Source organism: Microcebus murinus, chromosome 3 (assembly GCF_040939455.1).
Source record: "Microcebus murinus isolate Inina chromosome 3, M.murinus_Inina_mat1.0, whole genome shotgun sequence".
Classification (NCBI taxonomy): domain Eukaryota; kingdom Metazoa; phylum Chordata; class Mammalia; order Primates; family Cheirogaleidae; genus Microcebus; species Microcebus murinus.
In genome coordinates this window covers 11,640,735-11,661,319 of record NC_134106.1, presented here as the reverse complement: position 1 = coordinate 11,661,319, position 20,585 = coordinate 11,640,735, and the positions used below count along the sequence as shown (strand labels likewise).

Below are 20,585 nucleotides of genomic sequence, written 5' to 3'. Positions count from 1 at the left end.
AAATAGTGTCAGGCAGGGGTGTGACAGCAGCAGTCGGCTTGTTTATGGGAGCTGTCAGCTAAACATAAAAAGGCACTTGGCTGTCTTAAAGCGCCTTTCACATTCGTTCTGCCATTTGATCCTTTGAGCAACCCCATTTTGCAGAAAAGGAATCTTCTTTGGAGAAGATAAGACTCGGAAATGTGGTTTCTAGTTCAAGGTAACTGGTAGCACGTGACGTCCTGTCACTTAGAGCTCCCGATTCCAGGCTTTACCTGGTTTTTACCTGGACGTGCAAGCTGCTTTAGCTTTTTTCTGAAGAAACAGCATCACTCTTTTTTGGACGTGAGTGATCTTTCTGGCATGCAAGTCTAGCAGGTAATTCCCAGTGGGATATTTCCATGCGTTGCTCTGTGTCTACCAGATAAAATCTAAACTCCTGTATATAGCAGGTAAGATCCTCAGTGAACTGGCTGCTCTTTCTTACCCCTCCAGATGTGTTTCTTGACACTACCTCTTTTGAAGTTTATGTTCTGGCTGCTTAGAACTTAGATTTCTCTGAATTTAACAACCATTGTTGTGCCTCTGTGTGTGCGCAGATGTAATTCCCCCTGCTTGAAATACCTCCTCCTTCTCTGCACCGTGAACAGACAAGTCTGAGCTCAGAAGCAGTCCCTCTGAAGCCTTCCCTGACCTCTGTTCAGACCCCAGGCTCCTTCTTTTTCTGTGTATGCGAAAGCAGTTCTTTTAGGGTGGTACAGTCAATGCACATCTCTCTGCTCTCAATGTGGTGACCTTATTTGAGGACAGGAATCCTATTGCTTCCTGTATCCTCACACCTCACCCACCGTAGTCACTCAGTGACTGTTGATTGGTGTGTGAATAAGTTCAGGAATCATGTCAAGTGCTGCGTGTCAGGACAGCCATGAGAATTCAGGTTTGCAGTTATGAGTCCTGACCCTCTTGGATTTGAAGGAAACATGGGTAGGCACAATAGCTGGATGTTTTAAGTACATAAAAGTTTTCCATTGACTGCCTAATGGCTTGTTATTTGAGTATTTTCAGCATCTTCCTCTGCATAAAACAGCACTGCTGGGTTTGGAATTAAATATGACAAACTCCTGATGAATCATCTTGGAAATTGAAATCAAAGTGGTTTCAATTTGTTGCCTACACATAATAACACCCAGTGAAGCTTATCTTTCACTCAGTTGTCAGTTCAGCTTGTTTCTAATTCCACAGTCTTTTCACATTTTCTCTTTCCACCCCCTGGAGTTATGTGCTGCAGGAATGCTAACTTAGGTAGATTACTAGGTTTGAATGAAAGTATTGATGCAATTTGTAGGGTTATTTCTGATACAAGGCCTGTGCATCTTGAAGGGCTGCACCGTCTTGAACTAGCCAGCAGAGGCTCCCAGAAATCGACAGCTTTTCCAGATGATGTTTGGAGCTGCCTACCTTGCTTACCTGCATTTTTCTTTTTAGCTTTATGTAATGGTGATTGGCAAATGGTCAGAGAGTTTTCTTTTCTAGTATTAGTCCTGATTAACTCATGTTTATGGTTGAAATGTAATGCACACATGGCCCAGAAACTCAAGTGTGAAATTGATATACAATGGAAAGTCAGTATTTCCCTTTCATATCCATCCAGAAATAGTTTATGGATATATATATATATATACACACATATATACACACATACATATACATATATGTACATAAATCTGCCTAAAATGTAGTTATATAAATATATAGACAGATATAATGAAGCTATACACATTGTTCTGTATCTTGATTTTTTTCACTTATATCTTACCTTTATAATTATTGTAAATGTATCTTAAAGTGTGATCTCTCTTGCATTCTTTTATAAAAGTTTTCAGAAGAGAAAATCAGTTAAAAATGGAAACATGTCCTTTAGTTTTATAGGCTAGGGAAGCAAACTCAGCAGGGGATGAAATTCAAAACTTTATGGTAGACTATTTCTAAGATGTGTTTTTTTAAACTACTAATTGAAAATACTAAGTAGGAAATTATCTCAAGCAAAATAACAACCCTGGAGGGGAAACACACCACCTGTTTAAAACTTTCCAAATAATATTACCAAGAAATGGAGACTATTAAACCAGAATGGATTTATTACCTCTACTAGTAAGCAGTAGATTAAGTCAATGAGCATTCTGTTGTCATGAATATTTATTCATGTTTTGCTTTTACAGGGATTTAGACATATTCTTGTAAAGAAATCATATTTTTTTCACCCCCCTCAACCCAAAGAACTTCATTGCCAAGTTTTTGGGGAAGGAAATAAAATAATTTAACTCTTCACAATTTTCATTTTAAATTCTTAATGGCTTTTTATGCTGTTAGTTTTTTGCAGCCTGTGATGTTTTACCTACCATATTTGAATACTGAATATGGAAGATGTTTGAAGCTATCCTTAAAGCTCTTCACAAGAGGCTAAAAGCTTTCATACCCATGGATCATGTCACTGAACTTAGGTGGGGAAAACAGGGAGAGAAGGTTGAATGTACTCTAAACAAATAATCCCAGGTGATTTTAGGTGTGCACTGTGTGTAGAACATTCGTAGACACCTGTTTAGCAGTGTGAGGAGAGTGGGCAGGAAGCCAGGCAGCTTGACTCACTTCCCCACTACAGTACTACAGCTCTGGAAACTTCAAGCATTGGATTGGGCATCTGTACAAAAGAAACAGGGTTCTCAGTGCACATCACTGGCCTGGTGTGAGGGTCAAATGAAAATCATGTGAAAATATTTTAGAATCTTTAAACAGTTGTGCACTTGTGGGGGTGCAGGAATAAATGAATGTATGAAATAAGATGTTGGAGTGAATAGGAGATACTTTGGAATATTTTAAGAAAAATGATAAACTCGGGAAGAATTTTTTTACTAAAATCTAAATTGAATATTGGAAGTAATCATAACCAGTGAAGTTCCTTGAGGAAGAGATAGAAAGAGGCGGTGACAATGATAAAATAATTTGCATAGGGAGCTAGAACTTTGTTCAGCCATCCAGTCTCATTTAATCTTTATGAGGACTCAGAAGAAATTGCTTCAGTTTTAGAAATGGAAAACTCAGGAGGGAAAAACTGATAATCCAAGTCTTTGATACCAATTCCTATCTTTTTTCTCCATAACTATTATAATAATTTTACTTTTTCTTGGAAGCCTTTGTGAGAAGTTGTCTCTTCTCATTAGTATTATTTTACACAATAAATTGAAGTATTGAAAATCTTCTTATATAGTTAACAAATATTTGATAATCCATAAACTTGTAGACAGAAACCTATCATCAAGAAATTAATAGGATACCCCTATTCATCACCTTATTAAGACAGAATTTTAAAATGAGGTGTAGTTATATCAGGAGTTGAATAGGAAATGGTATTCTTTCTCATGATTCTGAAACACTCTCGGTTATCATTAAAGAATTGAAAATGAGGCTTAAAAATACAGCTCAGATTGGATATCCAGTTGAAAACCTACCTTTGTGTGCCTGCTGTGGGCATTTGTATTCATACACACATATATGGGATGAGTACAGAAATGTATGTGTGAAAAAGTCTACCTAGAGTAATATAGATTGACAGTACTAAAATCTATCATTGAAAGTCAGTCATTTGTAAAAGGACTCTAATGCCAAATCTTATTTGCATTTAGTGGGATCTCATATACACTGGTCTAATCAAGAGCATCATAATTTTAAGCAATTCCCTTCCTACATACCAAATATAAAAGGTTGGTTCTTAGGAGGAGGCGTTATGCTTGGGAGTCACATCCCTGCTTTGCCACTTACCAGCTAAATGGCCTTAGACAAGTTCCTTAATTCCTTACTTATCTGTAAAACAGATGATGTTGTAAGACTGCCTGGTTCAATGGCCCATTGCGCAGTAACAGACCAATACACTGAAACATCAGGTATTTCAGCAGAGAAAGAGTTTAATAATTGATTGGCCACCAAATGAGGAGGTGGGAGGGAATCACAAATCTACCTCCATGAGAAGTCTTGGACCAAGATTTTTAAGGGAATTTTTTGTTTGGGGGGTGCTGGGTAAAGGGGCTAAGGAGCTGGGGATTGCTGATTGGTTGAGAGGCGAGCAGTGAAGTCATGTGACAAAGAGAGGAAGAAACCACATTTCTGAGCCAAGTTGGTTCCTGAGAGAGGGTCTTAAGACTAGCTGGTGTCAGTGGACCCAATAGAATGCAGGATCTGGAAAATATCTCAGATGGAAACTTGAGGTTTTCTGACATTAAAGATATTATCTTACAGAAATGATTAAGGGAAGCTTTGTGACAGGGTCTAAGTAACTTATAGGCAGTAGGCTATTGTAAGGAAAGGGCTAAAGGGTGTCCTGTAACCAACTAACTATAAGGAAGTGGGTTAAAGGGCAAGCGGGTTAGTGCTTACCCAAGTTTCTATTCAAAGTCTATATTTTTAGACCTTAATGTTTGATTTTTCTTTTAGACAGTTTCAATGAGACTAAGAGACACCTGTCTGACAGGGTTATTAGTATTAAGTGACAGACTCAGTACACATATATGTAATACTAGGTTGTTCCATCCTGAAGTTTGAAATACTAGATTTTTGTTTTTAAGTATTTCTTAGGAAAAGTGATGTGATATTGTGAAATACTTATTTGGTATTCATCCCCTTTCCTGGGATACAACTGCTAATATCCTTGGAATTTCCAAAGTGCTGTTTTTTTGTGTGCTAATGTTGACTGATAGCTTCAGGACAGAGCTGGTGACCAGAAAGACAATGGCCGGATTAGAGGGTTGGGACTTTCAGCCCCACCCGTCAGCCTTCAGGGAGGGGAGAGTGGCTGAAGGTCAAGTTGATCACCAATGGCGAATGGTTTAATCAGTCTTGCCTATGTAGTGAAGCCTCCGTAAAAACCCAAGAGGACAGGGTTCGGAGAGCTTCTGGATAGCTGACAACTGGATGTTTCTAGAGGTGGTGCTCCAGGAGAGAGCATGGAAGCTCTGCGCCCCTTCCGCCATGCATCACCCTAAGCATCCCTTCATCAGTATCCTTTGTAATTAACCAGTTAACGAAAGTTACATGTTTCCTTGAGTTCTGTGAACCGCTCCAGCAAATTAAACCCAAAGAAGGGGTCATGGGGACACCAACTTGAACCAGTCAAGAAGTTCCAGAGGCCCAGACTTTCAAGGGAGTCTGAAGGGAGATAAGTCTGGCTCTACCTCCAAGTAGATAGTGTTAGAATTGAATTGGAAGACACCCAGCTGATGTCACTGCAGAATTGCTTGCTTGCTGGATGAAATCCCCCACCTCTGGTCACAGAAATCTCCCATGTTGATTCTGATGTTAGTGTGAGCGCAGAGGAAAAACAAACGGTTTAAGTTTTTTCCTGAACAAGTGAATACATTTTATGTACAAAGAATATGAAATAAAAATTATTCACAGAGGGGCCACACAATTTCTACTTAGTACAGGAGAAGAGATTAAAGTTGTTTGAACTGTACAGGAATCTTTTGGCTATAATTTGTTGGTCCGAAATTGTATTTTTTTTAAAAATCTGTTCTAAATATTTAGTGGAGGCTTAAATGAGAGGAGATATTTCCTCATTTCCTCACTGGGAGGGATTTACAAAGATTTATTTATGTTAATGTTTGAATTCTTATACATTAATAATATTTTAGTCTTAGAAAGGTGGTCATCTGGTGAAGCTTCCTTGTTTCACATATGAAGGAACCGAGCCCCAGAAGGATTGAGAAGGAATCAATTGCTCCCTTCATAGAATTCCCCAGAACTTCTGGCTGGTGACTCTATAATGGTGCTTATAGTCACATGCCCTCTGTGAATTGTTTATGTCTATGTCTTTGTCTGTGGCTAGTTTAGAATTCCTGGAGAGTAAGCTCTGGGTTCAATTTGCTTTCATATAATAATGGGGGAAGGACTGCTATAAAATGCCTTATTTTATTTGTGACTTGCAAGAAACCATGAAAGGGGGAGGAGTGAAGAAACAGAGATATGAAGTAACTTGTTCTAAATTGCATCTCTGTTGGGGGCAGGGGAGCTGGAATATCAACCAGTGCTACTGACTTGGAAGCCAGGTCGGTGTGCCCCCTTTTACCACGCACCTGATTTGTGCACGAGGCTCTGCTGTGTTCTGAAGAAGGCAAATTCATGAAGTACACATGGCTTCTGCCCTCCAGAAGCTATAATATTAAAAGAAGACAATGTAAAGTAAACTATACAATTAAAGTATGATTTTGTATACCTTTTAGCAAATTGCATAATTCCTTTTTAGAGCACTTGCTTCATGCCAGGTCTTAGTTGTTTATTTTATATGTATATATTGTCTGTTAGGCTTCTCATATCCATTAAAGCTAAATATTATTACTGCCATTTTACAGATGAGACAACAAAGCTCATAGTTGTTAGGTAACTCGCACAAGTCATTCATCTAGTAAGTTCTGTGTGCTTGTGCTCATGTCACTAGGCCATATCATCTTCTTCACTGGCAAAAGGAAATAATACATTCTTTTGCCATGTATAAATCTGAGCTTGTATGTGGAAACATGAAACTTTCTGAAGGTTAAATAAGAGGCCGTGTAAATGTTATTAGTGGTAATTATGCTCGTTATTGCTACATGCTGCCATTTTGCAGCTTTGCTTTCCACCTGGCCTTGGGATTTGTTTTATAAATTGTATTAGAGTATGAAGAGAAGAGAAATGAGGAGGTGTTATACTGTTGAGGCTAAGTGAAAAGCATGTAGGCCACTCTCACAGCACGTGCACTAAATCTTGGAGATACCAGAAAATAAGACATCGAAAATGAATGTGGAAAAAAAATCGCGAGGAATTGTTGGTAGAACAAAAGTGGTTGTTGCCATGAGTGTGGGGTGCAAACAATAGCCTGGTAGAGAGAGGGTGTGGAGTTACACATGCAGATAGTTTAGATGGCTATAGCCTTTCCTTCAAGTTCAGACCGAGAGCTTTAGTCTGAAACCAACAGGTGAAAGTATGTATGTATATGTGAAGAAAGGCCTTCTTCATTGTTTTGGTGAACATGAATTTGCTGGTGGAGTGCAAATCTGGGGTACTAGGATCTCCTTGGAAGAACTTGAGCTCTCCTGCCACACTGCAAACCTAGGCATTGGCTATTTGGTGTTGCTCTCTCTGCAACTGGTCAGAAAAGTGCTAACCAGATGAGGTGAGAGAACAGCAGGTGGCAGCAGTGCACACCAGCAGCACAGAGCAGGTGTAGGTGGGCTGGCTGGCCCCGGGCAAATGCCCTGTAGGACCAGGTGACTGTAGGGGTAGCTGTGGCCTTGCTGGGAGGTTTAGGGTGGTGCCCTGAGGGGTTTGGACACTAGGTAGGAAGGGATTGAATTAAATGTCAGCTGTAGGTGCATTAAGAGCTGAGGTGTGGGACCCCCCCCCCTTTGCCTTTGTCCATTGCCAGAAACACTGTTCATATGCAGCTGCTTCCCACATCACTCTCTAATTGCAGTTAGATTTGGTTTATTCACTCCATCGTTTCATCAAGCCTTAGTCACCTAGGCCTTAGCACATTCTCTATGCTTTATTGGAATCTGTCTCTCTATTTGTTGCCAACCTTTTCACCACTGGTACCTGAGGAGTTAGTCCAGATACTTCCAAGACTTTCTGAGCCCCAGGCCTGACCTCTGTGTGCCCGAAGTGCCCTGGGATTGCTGCTGTCACACTGTCTTTCAGTGTACCTGACTGTCTCTCCTAACCGACGCCGTCCCTGGAGGGAAGGGCTATATCCTCCTAGTACGTCACTCAGTGCATAAAAGGTGCACAAAACATATTTACTGGATGAATGAAAAGATGATCTTGTACCTTACTGTGGGAGAGTTAGTATTCAAATTCAGGTCTTTTGGCTTGACATGTTTGTGGCTTTCGAAAGTAAGATTCAGTATGTGCATAGAGGTAGGGGAAAAGTTAAATATAGTAAAGTTGCCTCTTACTCAAGTCTACCTGCTAGAATCCAAGAATATTTCTTTAATTGGTTTTTGTCAGTAGTCCCAGATTATTCCTTAATAGGATCAAGAGAGAGAATGTCAGCCTAGGTTTGGTAATACAGACTCGACATTGACAAATCTCCTGTGTACCTCGGAATAATGGCCTACACATTAGAAATGCTGACAGCTTACTGTAATTAGGAGTGCGTTTCTGAACCAAAGGTAGAGTCTTATTTTTTTTCTAATTTGCTTATATTAAAATATAATATGTACCATGTCTTCCCCACAGTTGGGATTGATTCAATTAATGCTGTTCAAGTATTATGCTCCCAGTTAAGTAATTCCAAAATCATGGCTGAGCTGCTGTTACTTCCTTGACACCCAGACCAACTTTAACATAAATAAATGTGGCCAATTAATCACTTACTCTCCTTTCCTGTCAGTTGTTAGATTCTGAGTTTTGTTCTGTTTGAATAATTTTGTTGTTGTTAGAGAAGTTGCTGAGAGTTACATAGTGAGCTCTAAATTGAGCAGAGTGAAAATTGGTTGGATGGGTTTTCATACAACTGGAAGTATTTACTATTTTAGGAATAGGTTTGTTTTTTTTCCTCCTTTCCCTAACTTATCCCTGGAGAAAATATTTTTCTCCTCAGCTGTCTAGCCATTTATAATGAGGTTACTGAACTGCAACTCTTTCATTGAAAACGCTCGTGGTGGTCCACAGAAAACTTATCCAGAGGCAATGATGAAAAAAATTACTTCTAGAATGAGTTACTATGAATGATCAGGTGATTGGGGAACAGCTGTGATATAGGTTTATGGTAGTTGAAAAAGCAAGAATATATTATTTTTTTAAGCATGTGGAGAGGTTTTTAAGGTTGAAGAAGAACAGCCAAGAGACTAGAAAGCCGTGTCTGGACTCCGTTCCGTGTCCTGTCTCTGTGTTCTGCACAGGGGGTGAAGTGCCACCCCGCAGGCCCCACAGTGTCGCTGTGAGCCTTGTGGCGCGCATGACGACAGTGTGTGAAGGAACAGACTGGTGCCCTGCAGACATGGTCTTTTTCTCTTTGTTACAGACCTGCTCATACTTGTGTGACGTTTGTAAAACCTATTCTTTTCCGTGCCTTTCACAGGCTGATCCCAAGGAGCTAATCAAGATGGTCACCGGGCACGTGACTCGACATGGACATGAATCCTGGCCCGAAGACCTCGTTTCCCTGACCAAGCAGTTGCACTACTACAACGAACGTCTCCTGGATTTCAGCCAGGCTCAGATCCTCCAGGGCCTCCGGAAGGGTGTGGACGTGCAGCGGTTCACAGCGGATGACCAGTATAAAAGGGAAACTATCCTTGGTCTAACAGAGTAAGGAATGTACCTTTGTCTCAAAGGGGGATGAATTTATACCTTCTGCACCTGTTTAAGAAAGTAAAAAAAAAATGGGGTAGAGGATGGATTTAAACTTCAGAAGAGCAAGTTGGATTATTAAGAATATTAATCACAGTCCTTTGGTGGTTTACATCCATGGTTACCGTGAACAGGGCTTTCTCCCACTTCTTCAGTCTCTTGTGGAATGTGGATGTCTTCTCAGAAAGAACAATAGATGTAGACAACATTTTGAACTATTTTTTTAATTTCCCATGATTTTTAAACCATTATTTTTAAAAAATGATTTTTTAAAGTTGTTTTTAAAAGGAAAAAAATTTCTTGTAAATTTGTCATGATTTTGATAGTCCAATACCAAGATTATGACCTGGTTAGAGGTAATCACGTATGGTCAGGGGTGAAAGTGTGAAGCTTATGATAGAAATTTAAAAGTAAAATTGCCATTTATTCCTGGCTAGAAATCTCACTTTTCAAAGTACATACAGTTTAATTTCTTCAGTATTTTAAAAATTAGATACAGTTGACTTAATACCAGAGGAAGGTCCTGTATTGCCGGTTCATGGTACCTTCATCTTCCCTGGGCTTCTAGAGAAGCCAGGTGGCTCTAGCAGTCTCTCCTGTCAGAGAGGCAAGTAGCAACTGCCATTTCCTCCTTTTGCCCCTCACCCCTGTTAAGAGAAGAGCAGGCCCTGGTATGAGATGGCAGTTCAGTTCAAGGCCCAGTTGGAAGAGTTGCTTTCCAGGTATGGAGTTCCCTTTAGTTTGAGTACTGCTATCTGTTTTTTTTTTTTCCTAGTAATTCACATCAAATAAGAAGTATTTACATGTCAAAAGGTGGGAAAGTGTGTTCACTCACAATAATTAAGTAGAGATGTTTTGTTTTTAACGTCATGATTTATTGAGTGCTTACCATGGGCAAGGCACGATGCACAGTGCTCTATAAAAGTGCTTTATTTTATAAATGTCTTTTAATCCTCAAAGATAACCATATGAGATAAAATGATGCTTAGGTGTATTAAGTAACTGGCCTAAGTTTCCATAGGTAGTGAGGATCATAACTGTGATTGTTACTTGGATCTGTCATGTATCAAAACCATCACATCTTCACCACAACACCATATACTTTTCCATATAATCGCTTGCATTCTTAAGGAAGCAATGGCATGCAGTTCAGTGTAGGTTAACAGCCTTGGAAACTAAGATTAAATTGTACCTGCATTTAATGGTTATTGCTCTCTACTGACAAATCACTTTGAAATAACAAAGGTTGTCTTGATTATGGTAGTGGTATATGTTATTTTTCATTACTATCATCTAAATTCTTCAGAAAGTCTCAAACTAGCCTTGGTGTACCCTCTGATAATTTTATATTAGCCTGGACTTCTTTATACTAGAGGACACCCCAAGTTATCTTTAGACTAATGCAGAATATAGAGAAATCAAAAGAAAAATAGTAGGAACAATCTACTGGTCTCAATTAAGAAGGGAAACGTGAAATATTTTTTTCTTCCCCTCTGTCCTCCTGGTGGCTCATAATTTCATAGAATCATTTAATGTCTAATTTGAAATTGACCTAGGATATCATTTAGTCCAATTTCCTCAGTTTTTAGAAGAGGAATCTAAAAACCAAAGAGCTTTAAAGAGTTGCTTAAAGTCACTCAGTCTGGAGTTGAGCTTGGGTTTCTTATGTCCAAATCCAGTGTGCTTTTCCTCTGGACATTTGTAATCTCTGGTACCATGTTCATGGCTTCTTAGAAGAGGGTTATCATGCAGAATACAAGTTTATAAGGCAAGGCATGCCTTATGCCATCAGTTACATTTTGCTAGATTTTTTGTCCTTTATTTTCTTTTTCACGTATCCAGCTAGCACATACTATTTGAAGTTATGTCCTAGAAGACAAATATATGCTTTTGATAAATATATAATAAAGTCTTCCCTACAATCTGTTGCTTAGAAAAATATACAACAGTCTTTGAATGGCTTGTTTAAAATGCCTCATTGTTTCCACCGGTTTGCTGCTTTTGCAGTTCTTATTTGGAGATGGGATTTCATGTCTTGTGTACAAGATCCCTGAAGGCCTCATGGCCTCCCATTTTGCAGATTTGTGCCTTCACTTTTACACAACATGACTACTCTTCATTTTCTTACTCATTGCATATCCATTTTAATGGCAATTATTTTCTGTAAGTGCATTATGTCTCTCCTTTATTCTCTGTATGTCTTAGATAATACATTCTAGGGGATCGGGCAGGGTACTTTTGAAGAGGGTATAACATAGTTTGGGTCCTTCCCACTTTAACAAGTGATAATGATGTCAGTACTCAGTGAGCATGTCCCTGTGCCAAGCAATGTGCCAGACTCCCATAATAGAAAGCTTGAATTAGTAATGGTCCCCATTCCCAAGGGATTCTCATTCCATCCTGTGGAAGTAAGTACTTAGTAAATACTTTAAGAAATAAATTCTAATTGACACTGACCTAATCTATAGGTTAACATACATAATCCTTGGCCTCTTTTTAATAGCCCATGAACAAAAAATGGTTTTTACATTTTTACAGGTTTGTGGAAAAGCAAACACAAAAAATAAATAAATAAAAGGAAGACTATGCCACAGAGGCTGCATGGCAGTAAAGCCCGAAATGTTTACCATGTGGCCCTTTTCAGAAAACGTTTGCCAACCCTTGGCTGATCAAGCACGTAAATGCTGTGGTTTCTTTAGCTAGAGGAAATACGGTCTTAGCAGTGCTATTTAATAATAGCAAAGATGTCATTTCTGATTCTGTGGTTTTGCCCAAACCATTCTTCCAACTAAGAATTCTGTCTTTCATTTCTGTGCTTCTGGGAAGTAGGGTCCTGCAATAGTATTTCCAAAATGGCCTCACTGTGGCCATTTTTGTGGAATTCTTGCTATGCCTAGAGATTGTCAAATCTGGCAATGACAGTCCTGGATTAACTCTTCCACTGATCCCCCACTGCCTGTAGAGTGAGAGGCAGGTCCTTAGCAGGCCTGAGGACCCTGTGCTTTCCTCACTGCAACCTCCCTTCTCCTTCATCTCCTGGAAGCCCATCTGTCTCTTCTCCCCTTGCCCAGCCCTGCTGAGCTAGTGCATATTTACTCCTCAGCCTTCAGCTCCTGTCGGTCACTCTCTCCTCTCTGTTCTCGCAGAGCTTCGTAGTCCTCTCTTTTAGCACTGTCACCGCCATGTTTGTTGCTGGTTCGCATCTCCTGTTTTCCACTAGGCTACGAGCTTGTTTGTTTTTATATCCTTGAGCAGCTAGCTCAGTACCTGGCATGGTATAGAAAACGTAAAAGTTTGTTGAGTGACTAACTGCTTTCTCTAATATCTACCCATAGGATAGAGATGCACTGTTTTTTGCCTTTAGGCTCCAGAGTCTAGTTCAGAGTTTTTTCAAGCACAGCACTGTTGACATCTTGACTGGGTAATTCCTTGCTGTGGGCTGTAGGATGTTTAGCAGTGTCCCTGGCCTCTTCCCACTAGATGCCAATTGTGCATCTCCACCTCCCCCCACTTGTCATGACCAGAATGTTTCCAGACATTGTCACAGGTCCCCCAGGGGACAAAATGTACCCATGATTAAGAACCACGGGTCTACACAAGTCCTTGGTAGATGGCAGTGCATCACAGTGAAAAAGGAGCATTACAATTCCTTGGAAGAACTTTTCCTGAATCACTGTGACATGTCTTATTAAGGAGTGTGCTGGTGGCCCCCTCTCCACTGGAGAGCAGTCCTAACGAGCAGTTTCTGTGCTGATGGCGGATGTGCTTCTCTTCTCTCCCTTTCCTGGGCCTGACGGACATTCCTGAAGAACCCTTGAGGAAAACGTCTACAGCATTGCTCTTTCTCTGGCACAACGGTATAGCGTCTCCCGCTGGGAAGTTTTTATGACCCATTTGGAGTTCCTCTTCACCGACAGTGGGTAAGCACACAATTCATACGTATGTTTATTTCCATCTCTCCTTTCATCATCTATTTTGGAAGGATCTTGAAGTTGTAGAGTACAATTGCAATTTCTCTTTTCAGCTATGGTAGACTAGTATCTTGGTACATTCTGACTTTATACATCAATACGTCAATATTCTAACAATAGCCTTTTATTTTTTGTTTTTCAGTACTAATAGCCGTGGGTTAGATACTTTGCTATTCATTCATGTATTCATTCAAATGTTACTGAGATTCTATTGTGTGCTAGGTACAGTGTTAGACGCTAGGGTTACAATGGTGAGCAAAAGCAGGTGTCTTAGCTGTCTTGGAACTTGCAATGGGAGACAGATAGGTGATAATTGGTTAATGAGATAAGCAAATGTGAAGTTAAAAGTCTGACATGTACTGTGTAATACAGCCCAATTAGGGGATTTGGCAAGTTAGAGAAGGCTTTCCAGAGGAAAATAATGCATGAGTAAACACTTAAATACTGATTCAGAATGAACTACACAAGGAGAAATGAATCATTTTCTAGGTAGACAGTACAGTAAGTGCAAAGGCCCTTAGGTTAGGAACATGATAAGTCTGAGGGCCTGGCAGATTGACAGTGTTGCTGAGGTCCAGGGAGATGGGAGGAAGATGGCCTGAGATGAGGCAGGCTAGGCAGAGGAGCCAGGCCCTACAGCAAGACCATGGAGGCCCTATCGAGAGTTTTGGCTTCTTCTTGAAAATAACAGCAGGCTGTTTAAGGATTTTGGTGAACAAGAGGGACATAATAGGACCAGATTTGCATTTTAATAAGATCACTTTGGCTACTATGTTGAGAGATTGTAGGGAAGCCAGCCATATACAGACCAGTTAGAGAGCTATTATGGTGACAGACCCATGACAGATGACCATGGTTTGGAGTAGGGATTTGAACGTTCTGAAGGGGAGGTGAGAATGGGTTTCAGAGATATTTAAAAGGTGAAATAGAGAGTACTTAATATGTTAATTAATAAGGATAAACTAGATATGAGGGTGAACGAAAGGGGAGGTGTCAAGAATCGTACCCAGATTCCTACTTGGCCCACCTGTGGATGGTGGCCTTGTTCAGTGAGATGGGGACACTAGATGAGGATCAAGGTATTGTAAGGGCAGGGTGAAGAAGAAAAGTCAGGGAATGGGGAAGTTACACACGCTGAACACCCAAGAGGAACGGTCAGGTCAGCAGTTGGATCTTATAGACGTGGGATTCAAAAGAGAAGATGGAGCTGAAGATGCTAACCTGGGAGTCATGTGCACATCACTAATAAATAAGCTAAATTGTAGATGTGCTGTGGGAAAGAATATAGAATGAAGAAAGGAGACAGACTTAAGACAGACCTTGAGGGCCTTCCACGTTTAATGGTAGAAGAAGAGCTGCTAGTAAAAAGACAAAAAGAGAACAGCAAGAGAAGAAAGAGTTTAAAGAAGGAGAGGGAGTTTGAGTGGGGTCAAATCCTGCTTATCGGTCAAGAAAGGCTTAGAATTCAGCCTCTTTAACTTTTATTAATCACTTTGAAATTTTAACATCTACATTTTAAGTATTTATGAAATTGCTACATGGGTGATAATGTTATCTGTAATAAATATTGTACAGATTTCACCACTTTTGAAGCCCAGTAGTATGTTCAAATAAATGTTTCTTATGATATGCATATTGGCATTTAAAAATATCCTGGCATTTTATTAAATATCTTTTTTCTTTCATTGAATGTTACATAAAAGGATATCATGTCTGTACAAACAGGATGCTTCATTGGTCTCTGAATATATTATAAATTATCAGGCAGTCGAGTAATGTGCAAGACTGTTCCTGGCATATCATTATACCTGATAGCGGTGTGATTATGCAGATGCACAGCAATTACAAAAGCAGGAAATCGTTACCTCCTGGCATCGGTACTTGAGAGTGGCAAAGCACTTAATATTGATTTAGCAGTGGTGTTTGGTGCTCCCTGTTCTTTACTTAAAAGGCAGCAGTTTGCCTTACTATTTAATCAAACCTGGTAACATAGTTATTTGAAATCAGCCTTGCTAATACAATAGAAATTGCCCAACATTTATTTGTTGAGTCAGTGCCCCTGGGAAGTTAACAGGTAGAGTCACCGGAAAAATAATGTTCTTTGCCATAGGGTTTTGTCTTACTCTTCCTTTAAAATGTCATTTTCCCCCCATGAATTTATTTCCCTATAATTGCACATGCATCTTCCTCCTGGTTGACTTTGAATGTATCACCTGCAACAGCACATTTATGGATAAGTGCACACAGACAGATTTTGGTGAGGCAGCATTATGTAGCGGATAAAGCATAAGCCTTAACATCAAAATAGCTCAATCACGTCCTGTTTCTGTCACTTCTAGGTGTGTGTCCTTGGACAAGATAATTCAGTTTTCTGAAGCTCATTTCCTCAACTCTAAGAATAATAAAAATTAAATTATTTAATGGTAAAATATCTAACCTACAGTACCTGGCACATGATTGGTGCTTAGTCAATGGCAGTTATTCCTAGAAAATTTCACTCCTGTCAGAAAGAGATCATTCTCATAAACACCTGTTCTTGAATTGCTGGTCTCTTTTTTCCCGTTATTTTCCTCCTCTTATTTTTTCTTCTTACAATTTTAAACAGCAGTGATGGCTTTGAGTGGCTGTGAGTGCCTGGAGTCACTTCCAACTAGCAGACACTGGCTCTCTCAGCCTCGTGGTTCTACTGGGGCATGTTCAGTGCCCCAAGCTCTGGTCTGACTTGTCACTTACTGCTGACTTAGTAGCTGTCTTCACCTTGGGGCTGTTCTAGACATGGCGGTGGATCTTACAGACAACAGTAACTGCCAGTGTACATTGTGCCTACTGGTGACAGCATGTGTTTTGGAGTCAGATCAAGTTTCCAGATCCAAATCTGCTGCCCATAGCCACCAACTGCATAGCTTTGAGCATGTTCCTTAATCCTCTTGAATGACTGTTTTCTTAGTCACAGAGACCATTACCCTCACCTGGAGGGTTGTGAAGATCAGAGAAAATCTGTGGAAAGTATGTAACCTGGTTACTCTTTAGTGCTATTACAATTATTTCTGTTATTATTCTTATTAATTCTGCTAATTCTGTAAGTGTCTTTAAGTTTGGAACACAAGATCATTTTGAAATGCAGAGGATGCTTCCAGCTACTCTAATAATACTATATTTATTTATTAAATATTATTATTACTAGTTTTTGTATTCTAAGCATGCTTTTAAGTGCTTAACAAGATAGATACATCCTTACTATCATTGAGCTTATAGTCTAACCCTCCCCTCACCTCACACACTAAAAAACAGCCCCAAAGTAAGTTGCAAGTTGTAGTAAATACCATCAAGGGCTAGGTGCTGTGGCTCATGCGTATAATCCCAGCACTTTGGGAGGCTGAGGCAGGAGGATAGCTTGAGGCTAGGAGTTGGAGACCAGCCTGGGCAACATAAGCAAGACTCTGTCTTTATAAAATATAAAAACATTAGCCAGGTGTGGTGGCATGCATCTGTAACCCCAGCTACTCAGGAGGCTGAGGCAGGAGGCTTGTTTGAGCCAAGGAGTTCAAGGTGGCAGTGAGCTGTGATTGCATCATTTTACTCCAGCCTGGGTGACAGTGTGAGACCCTGCCTCAAAAAATAAAAAAAGAAAAAAGAAAAGGAAAAATTAGCTGGGCATGGTACCATGCTCCTATAGTCCCAGCTACTCGGGGAGCCTGAGGCAGGAAGATCACTTGAACCTAGGAGACTGAAGTTGCAGTGAGCTATGCTGATGCCACTGCACTCCAGCCTGGGTGACAGAGTGAGACTCAGTCTCAAAAAAACAAAAAACAAAACAAAACCATAAAATAGATACACAAGTAGCAAATGGGGAAGACCTCTCTGGGATGTGAAAAGAAAAGAGCTCACTCTTGAAGAATGGAGGAAAGGGTGGTCCAGGCCAAGGGAACAGAAAGGCAGAATTTATGCCTAAAACTTGATATTTGCGAAGGTTTGTGTTCAGATTGTTACATTGTAAAGAATTCTAAATTCTGGCCTTCTCTTCCATCTTCCCTTGAAGAACACTGGCTTCATTGAGAAATTAGTGTGAGAGTGATTCATATATGGAAAGGGGAGGCTTTAACCCCATTTTAGTCCCCTAGGATTTAAGGAAATGTAGCTTATTAAAAGTAAGTCATAACATTGAAAATTTTAAAACAAAAAATACAGGACCAGGAAAAATGCGTATTAGAGTAGGAATGATGAATATAGATATTCAGGTCATAGGTTTTACGCAGTTGTTAAAATTGAGCCGTAAATTTTGTTTTGATCTTGTGTTTTGGTCTAGGGGAAAAGATTACTTGCTCAGAACTGTGATTTACATTGTGCCTAGGAAGAAATTTTTAGCCCCCCAACAGAGAAGTTCATTGGCTTCGCTGATTTCAAGTCAGTGGACACAGCTAAGTTGGTTCTAACAGGGAGGTTTTTATCACTTGGCACAAATAAGGAGAAAATTAAGGATAGTTCCCAAAGCAGGATGTCTCCAAATAAGAGGATTGGGCTGGTTTTATAGTCAGAGGGTCATGAGGTGTGATCTGATAGCATCTTGTCATGGGGTGATGCCAGAAAACATACTCTGGCTAGATCCTACCATAGATCCTGGACCCTTCCAAGCAGTGTCTGCTTTTTAATTTAGTCCCCACTCCTGGGTCCAAGCACTTAGGTTCCATCCATGATTGCATGCTTGGCTCATCTAGGCATGCTCAGATTATGTGACCTTCAACATGGAGTTCCATGGCAACTGAAAAACAATTCACAACTTTGTTACATAAAAGTTGAACTGAATTCGTCTAATGTGGTTATAAAATATTAGTTCTAAAAAATGGAAAAACTAATGACCACCATTACCAAAAATTGAAGTGATTCCTTCCATATACCTGCAGCCTTCATTTCCATGTTGTGATCATTAACGTCATTTTCCCCCAAGTACTTGAGAGCTCCTGACAATGGCACAAAATATAAGCAAGAAGATGCATTTTGGCCTTTTTACATCCAGTAGAAAGTGTGCAGGCTTTTAATCACATTAATGTCTCAAGCAGCAGCTCTGTGGCCTTCCTATAGTGTATTCTTGTTAGATAAGGTTGTTTTAATCCCTCTAAGCCTATGTTTTCTCCTCTGCAAATTTAGTGTTTTCAGCCCATTTTGTAGAACTAATATAAGACTGGGGTAATTTATACAAGATGCTTGACATATAGTAGGTGCTCAAAAAAAAAATGTAGCTATTATTTTTAATTCTGGAAATGGGCTAGACTTACCCCATCCTGTGGCCACTATCAGCCTAACATTGAATATCTGATATTTGAACAATTATTTTTCAAGTCAGTGTTGGTATCAATTATAAGATACAATTAGATGATATAGTGTTTAGCACATAGTAAGTAAGTGATTAATAAATGATGTCTATTATTATTTCTGTGCTATCGTGTTTCTTAAAACATTTTTTGTTAGAGAAGTAGTAATACGAGGCTATATATAAACCAGTCAGAATTGACATTTTATGGAAAATTAAAAGGCTTAAAGCAACAGGGCATCTTTATGGAAGAACAAAGCCTGTTCATAGGGCCTTCAATATCGCCACTCTGTTCATATCATAAAACATTCCGTGAAGTAACTCACCAGTAGCAGTGTACCAAGAAATAGGCTCTGAGATACTTGCTATTGATTTTCTCATCAACTACCTGGGTAATCTTGAAAAATTAGTTACATTCCATTTTTCAGTTTGCAAAAACACTTGACCAAAATGTTGGCAAAACTGAAAAATGCCATAATTATTTTGACCACATTTTCCCTGAGTAACCACATGTTGAGCTGTCAGGCGACACCACAGATCAAGTCTGCCACATCAGATTCATTCTGCAGCACTCATGTGGCAAGTATCTTGGATTGATTTCCTTAGGCAGGAGCACCTGCAATCCGGAAGGTAGACGTGCTCATTTCACTGTTCATTCATGGTGATGGTCACTCATTTGGCTTCATAGATCTTTGTGCTTTTGGGGTTAGTCTTTGGGTAAAATGCTTGCAAGCTACTGCATCAGAACTGCACCCAACATAAGATTTTAGGATTAAAATATCAGCTTTGTTGCTTTATTGAGTAGAAGCAGAAAGCTGAACTTGAAAGGCCCAATTTGGAACCAGTCTCTACGTCTCACTGGTTATGTGATTTTTGTTTGAGACTCAGCTTCCTTCAGAGAATAGGAATAATAAGGCCTTCTGCATAGGATTATTATGAGAACTATAATAGATGAGGTGATAGAAGCAAAAGTGCTGGCAGGTTATCTGTGCATTCTAATTTCCAGCCCTTTCCCCACCTTCTCTGCTCTCTCTTCAGCCTTTCCTCAGAAGGCTTCCCTCTCTCTCATTCCCTCCTCCTTCCTCCTCATTCTAAGTATTCCTTTCAGTCAGCTAATGGATTTATATTATCACTCAATCTCAGACTGAATAAAGAAAAATGTATTTAAATAATTTGTTTTCTTATATGAATATAAATCCTTTCAATACATGGTATTCTTGAATCACATTTGTGGGTGATTGACAACTTGAAGTCATTAGAGAACACCTTAATCATGGGATTAGTACTAATAATTTATTCCTTGTGCATTGACTACAACTAATGCTAACTTCATCCTGTAGTTAATCTCTGAAAGTTAAATATGCACTATAGATATAAGCTGCTTTATGGCTAAAACTTGGTTCAGGAAAAAGCACTTAAACAGGTTTTAAGTGTAATCATTAATTTCATTAGCAAAAAGTCCACAATGGTTTCATGGTATTTCTTTTTACTTTCTTGAATGTGGTGGGTTCTTTGGAACTGTTTTCTAAGCAGTGATTTCATTTCTTCTTCTGCAGGAAGATAACAGCTTCTTTCAGTGGAAACTATTGAAATGGGTTATTGATTACTGGCATCTATAAAAGATTAGCACATTGTAATTTACTGAAAAGGGAGGTTTTGGTATTTATCATGTGTCAGTAAAGGTATTCCAGTATCTGCCTTGACAAGATAATTAGGTAAAATTGCATATCAGGCCAACTGAATTGTAGGCACAGAAGAATAAGTGGGTGGGCATGGGGAAAAGTAATGTTGATTGAGAGACTATATTCAGAATAAAGTCAAACATGGATGAACTAAAAGTGTTAAGATCTAGTTATTGTCTGTCCATTTGGTAAATAAGTCTGTCTGGAATACTCTGTTTATAAGGGTGTTAGGAATGAAATATGACAGAACTGTTTTAGATTATTGCT

General features: G+C 39.5%; 1 protein-coding gene across 2 annotated transcripts in view; it reads left to right on the top strand.

The window, feature by feature from the left end:
• Positions 1-20,585, top strand: part of NBAS (NBAS subunit of NRZ tethering complex) — a 328,315-nt gene that overhangs the window by 215,815 nt on the left and 91,915 nt on the right. For both annotated transcript variants that reach the window (XM_076000562.1, XM_076000561.1), the window contains exons 41-42: positions 9,086-9,315; positions 13,167-13,277. In XM_076000562.1, coding sequence (XP_075856677.1) covers positions 9,086-9,315; positions 13,167-13,277 — 341 coding nt within the window. The remainder of the gene's footprint in view (positions 1-9,085; positions 9,316-13,166; positions 13,278-20,585) is intronic.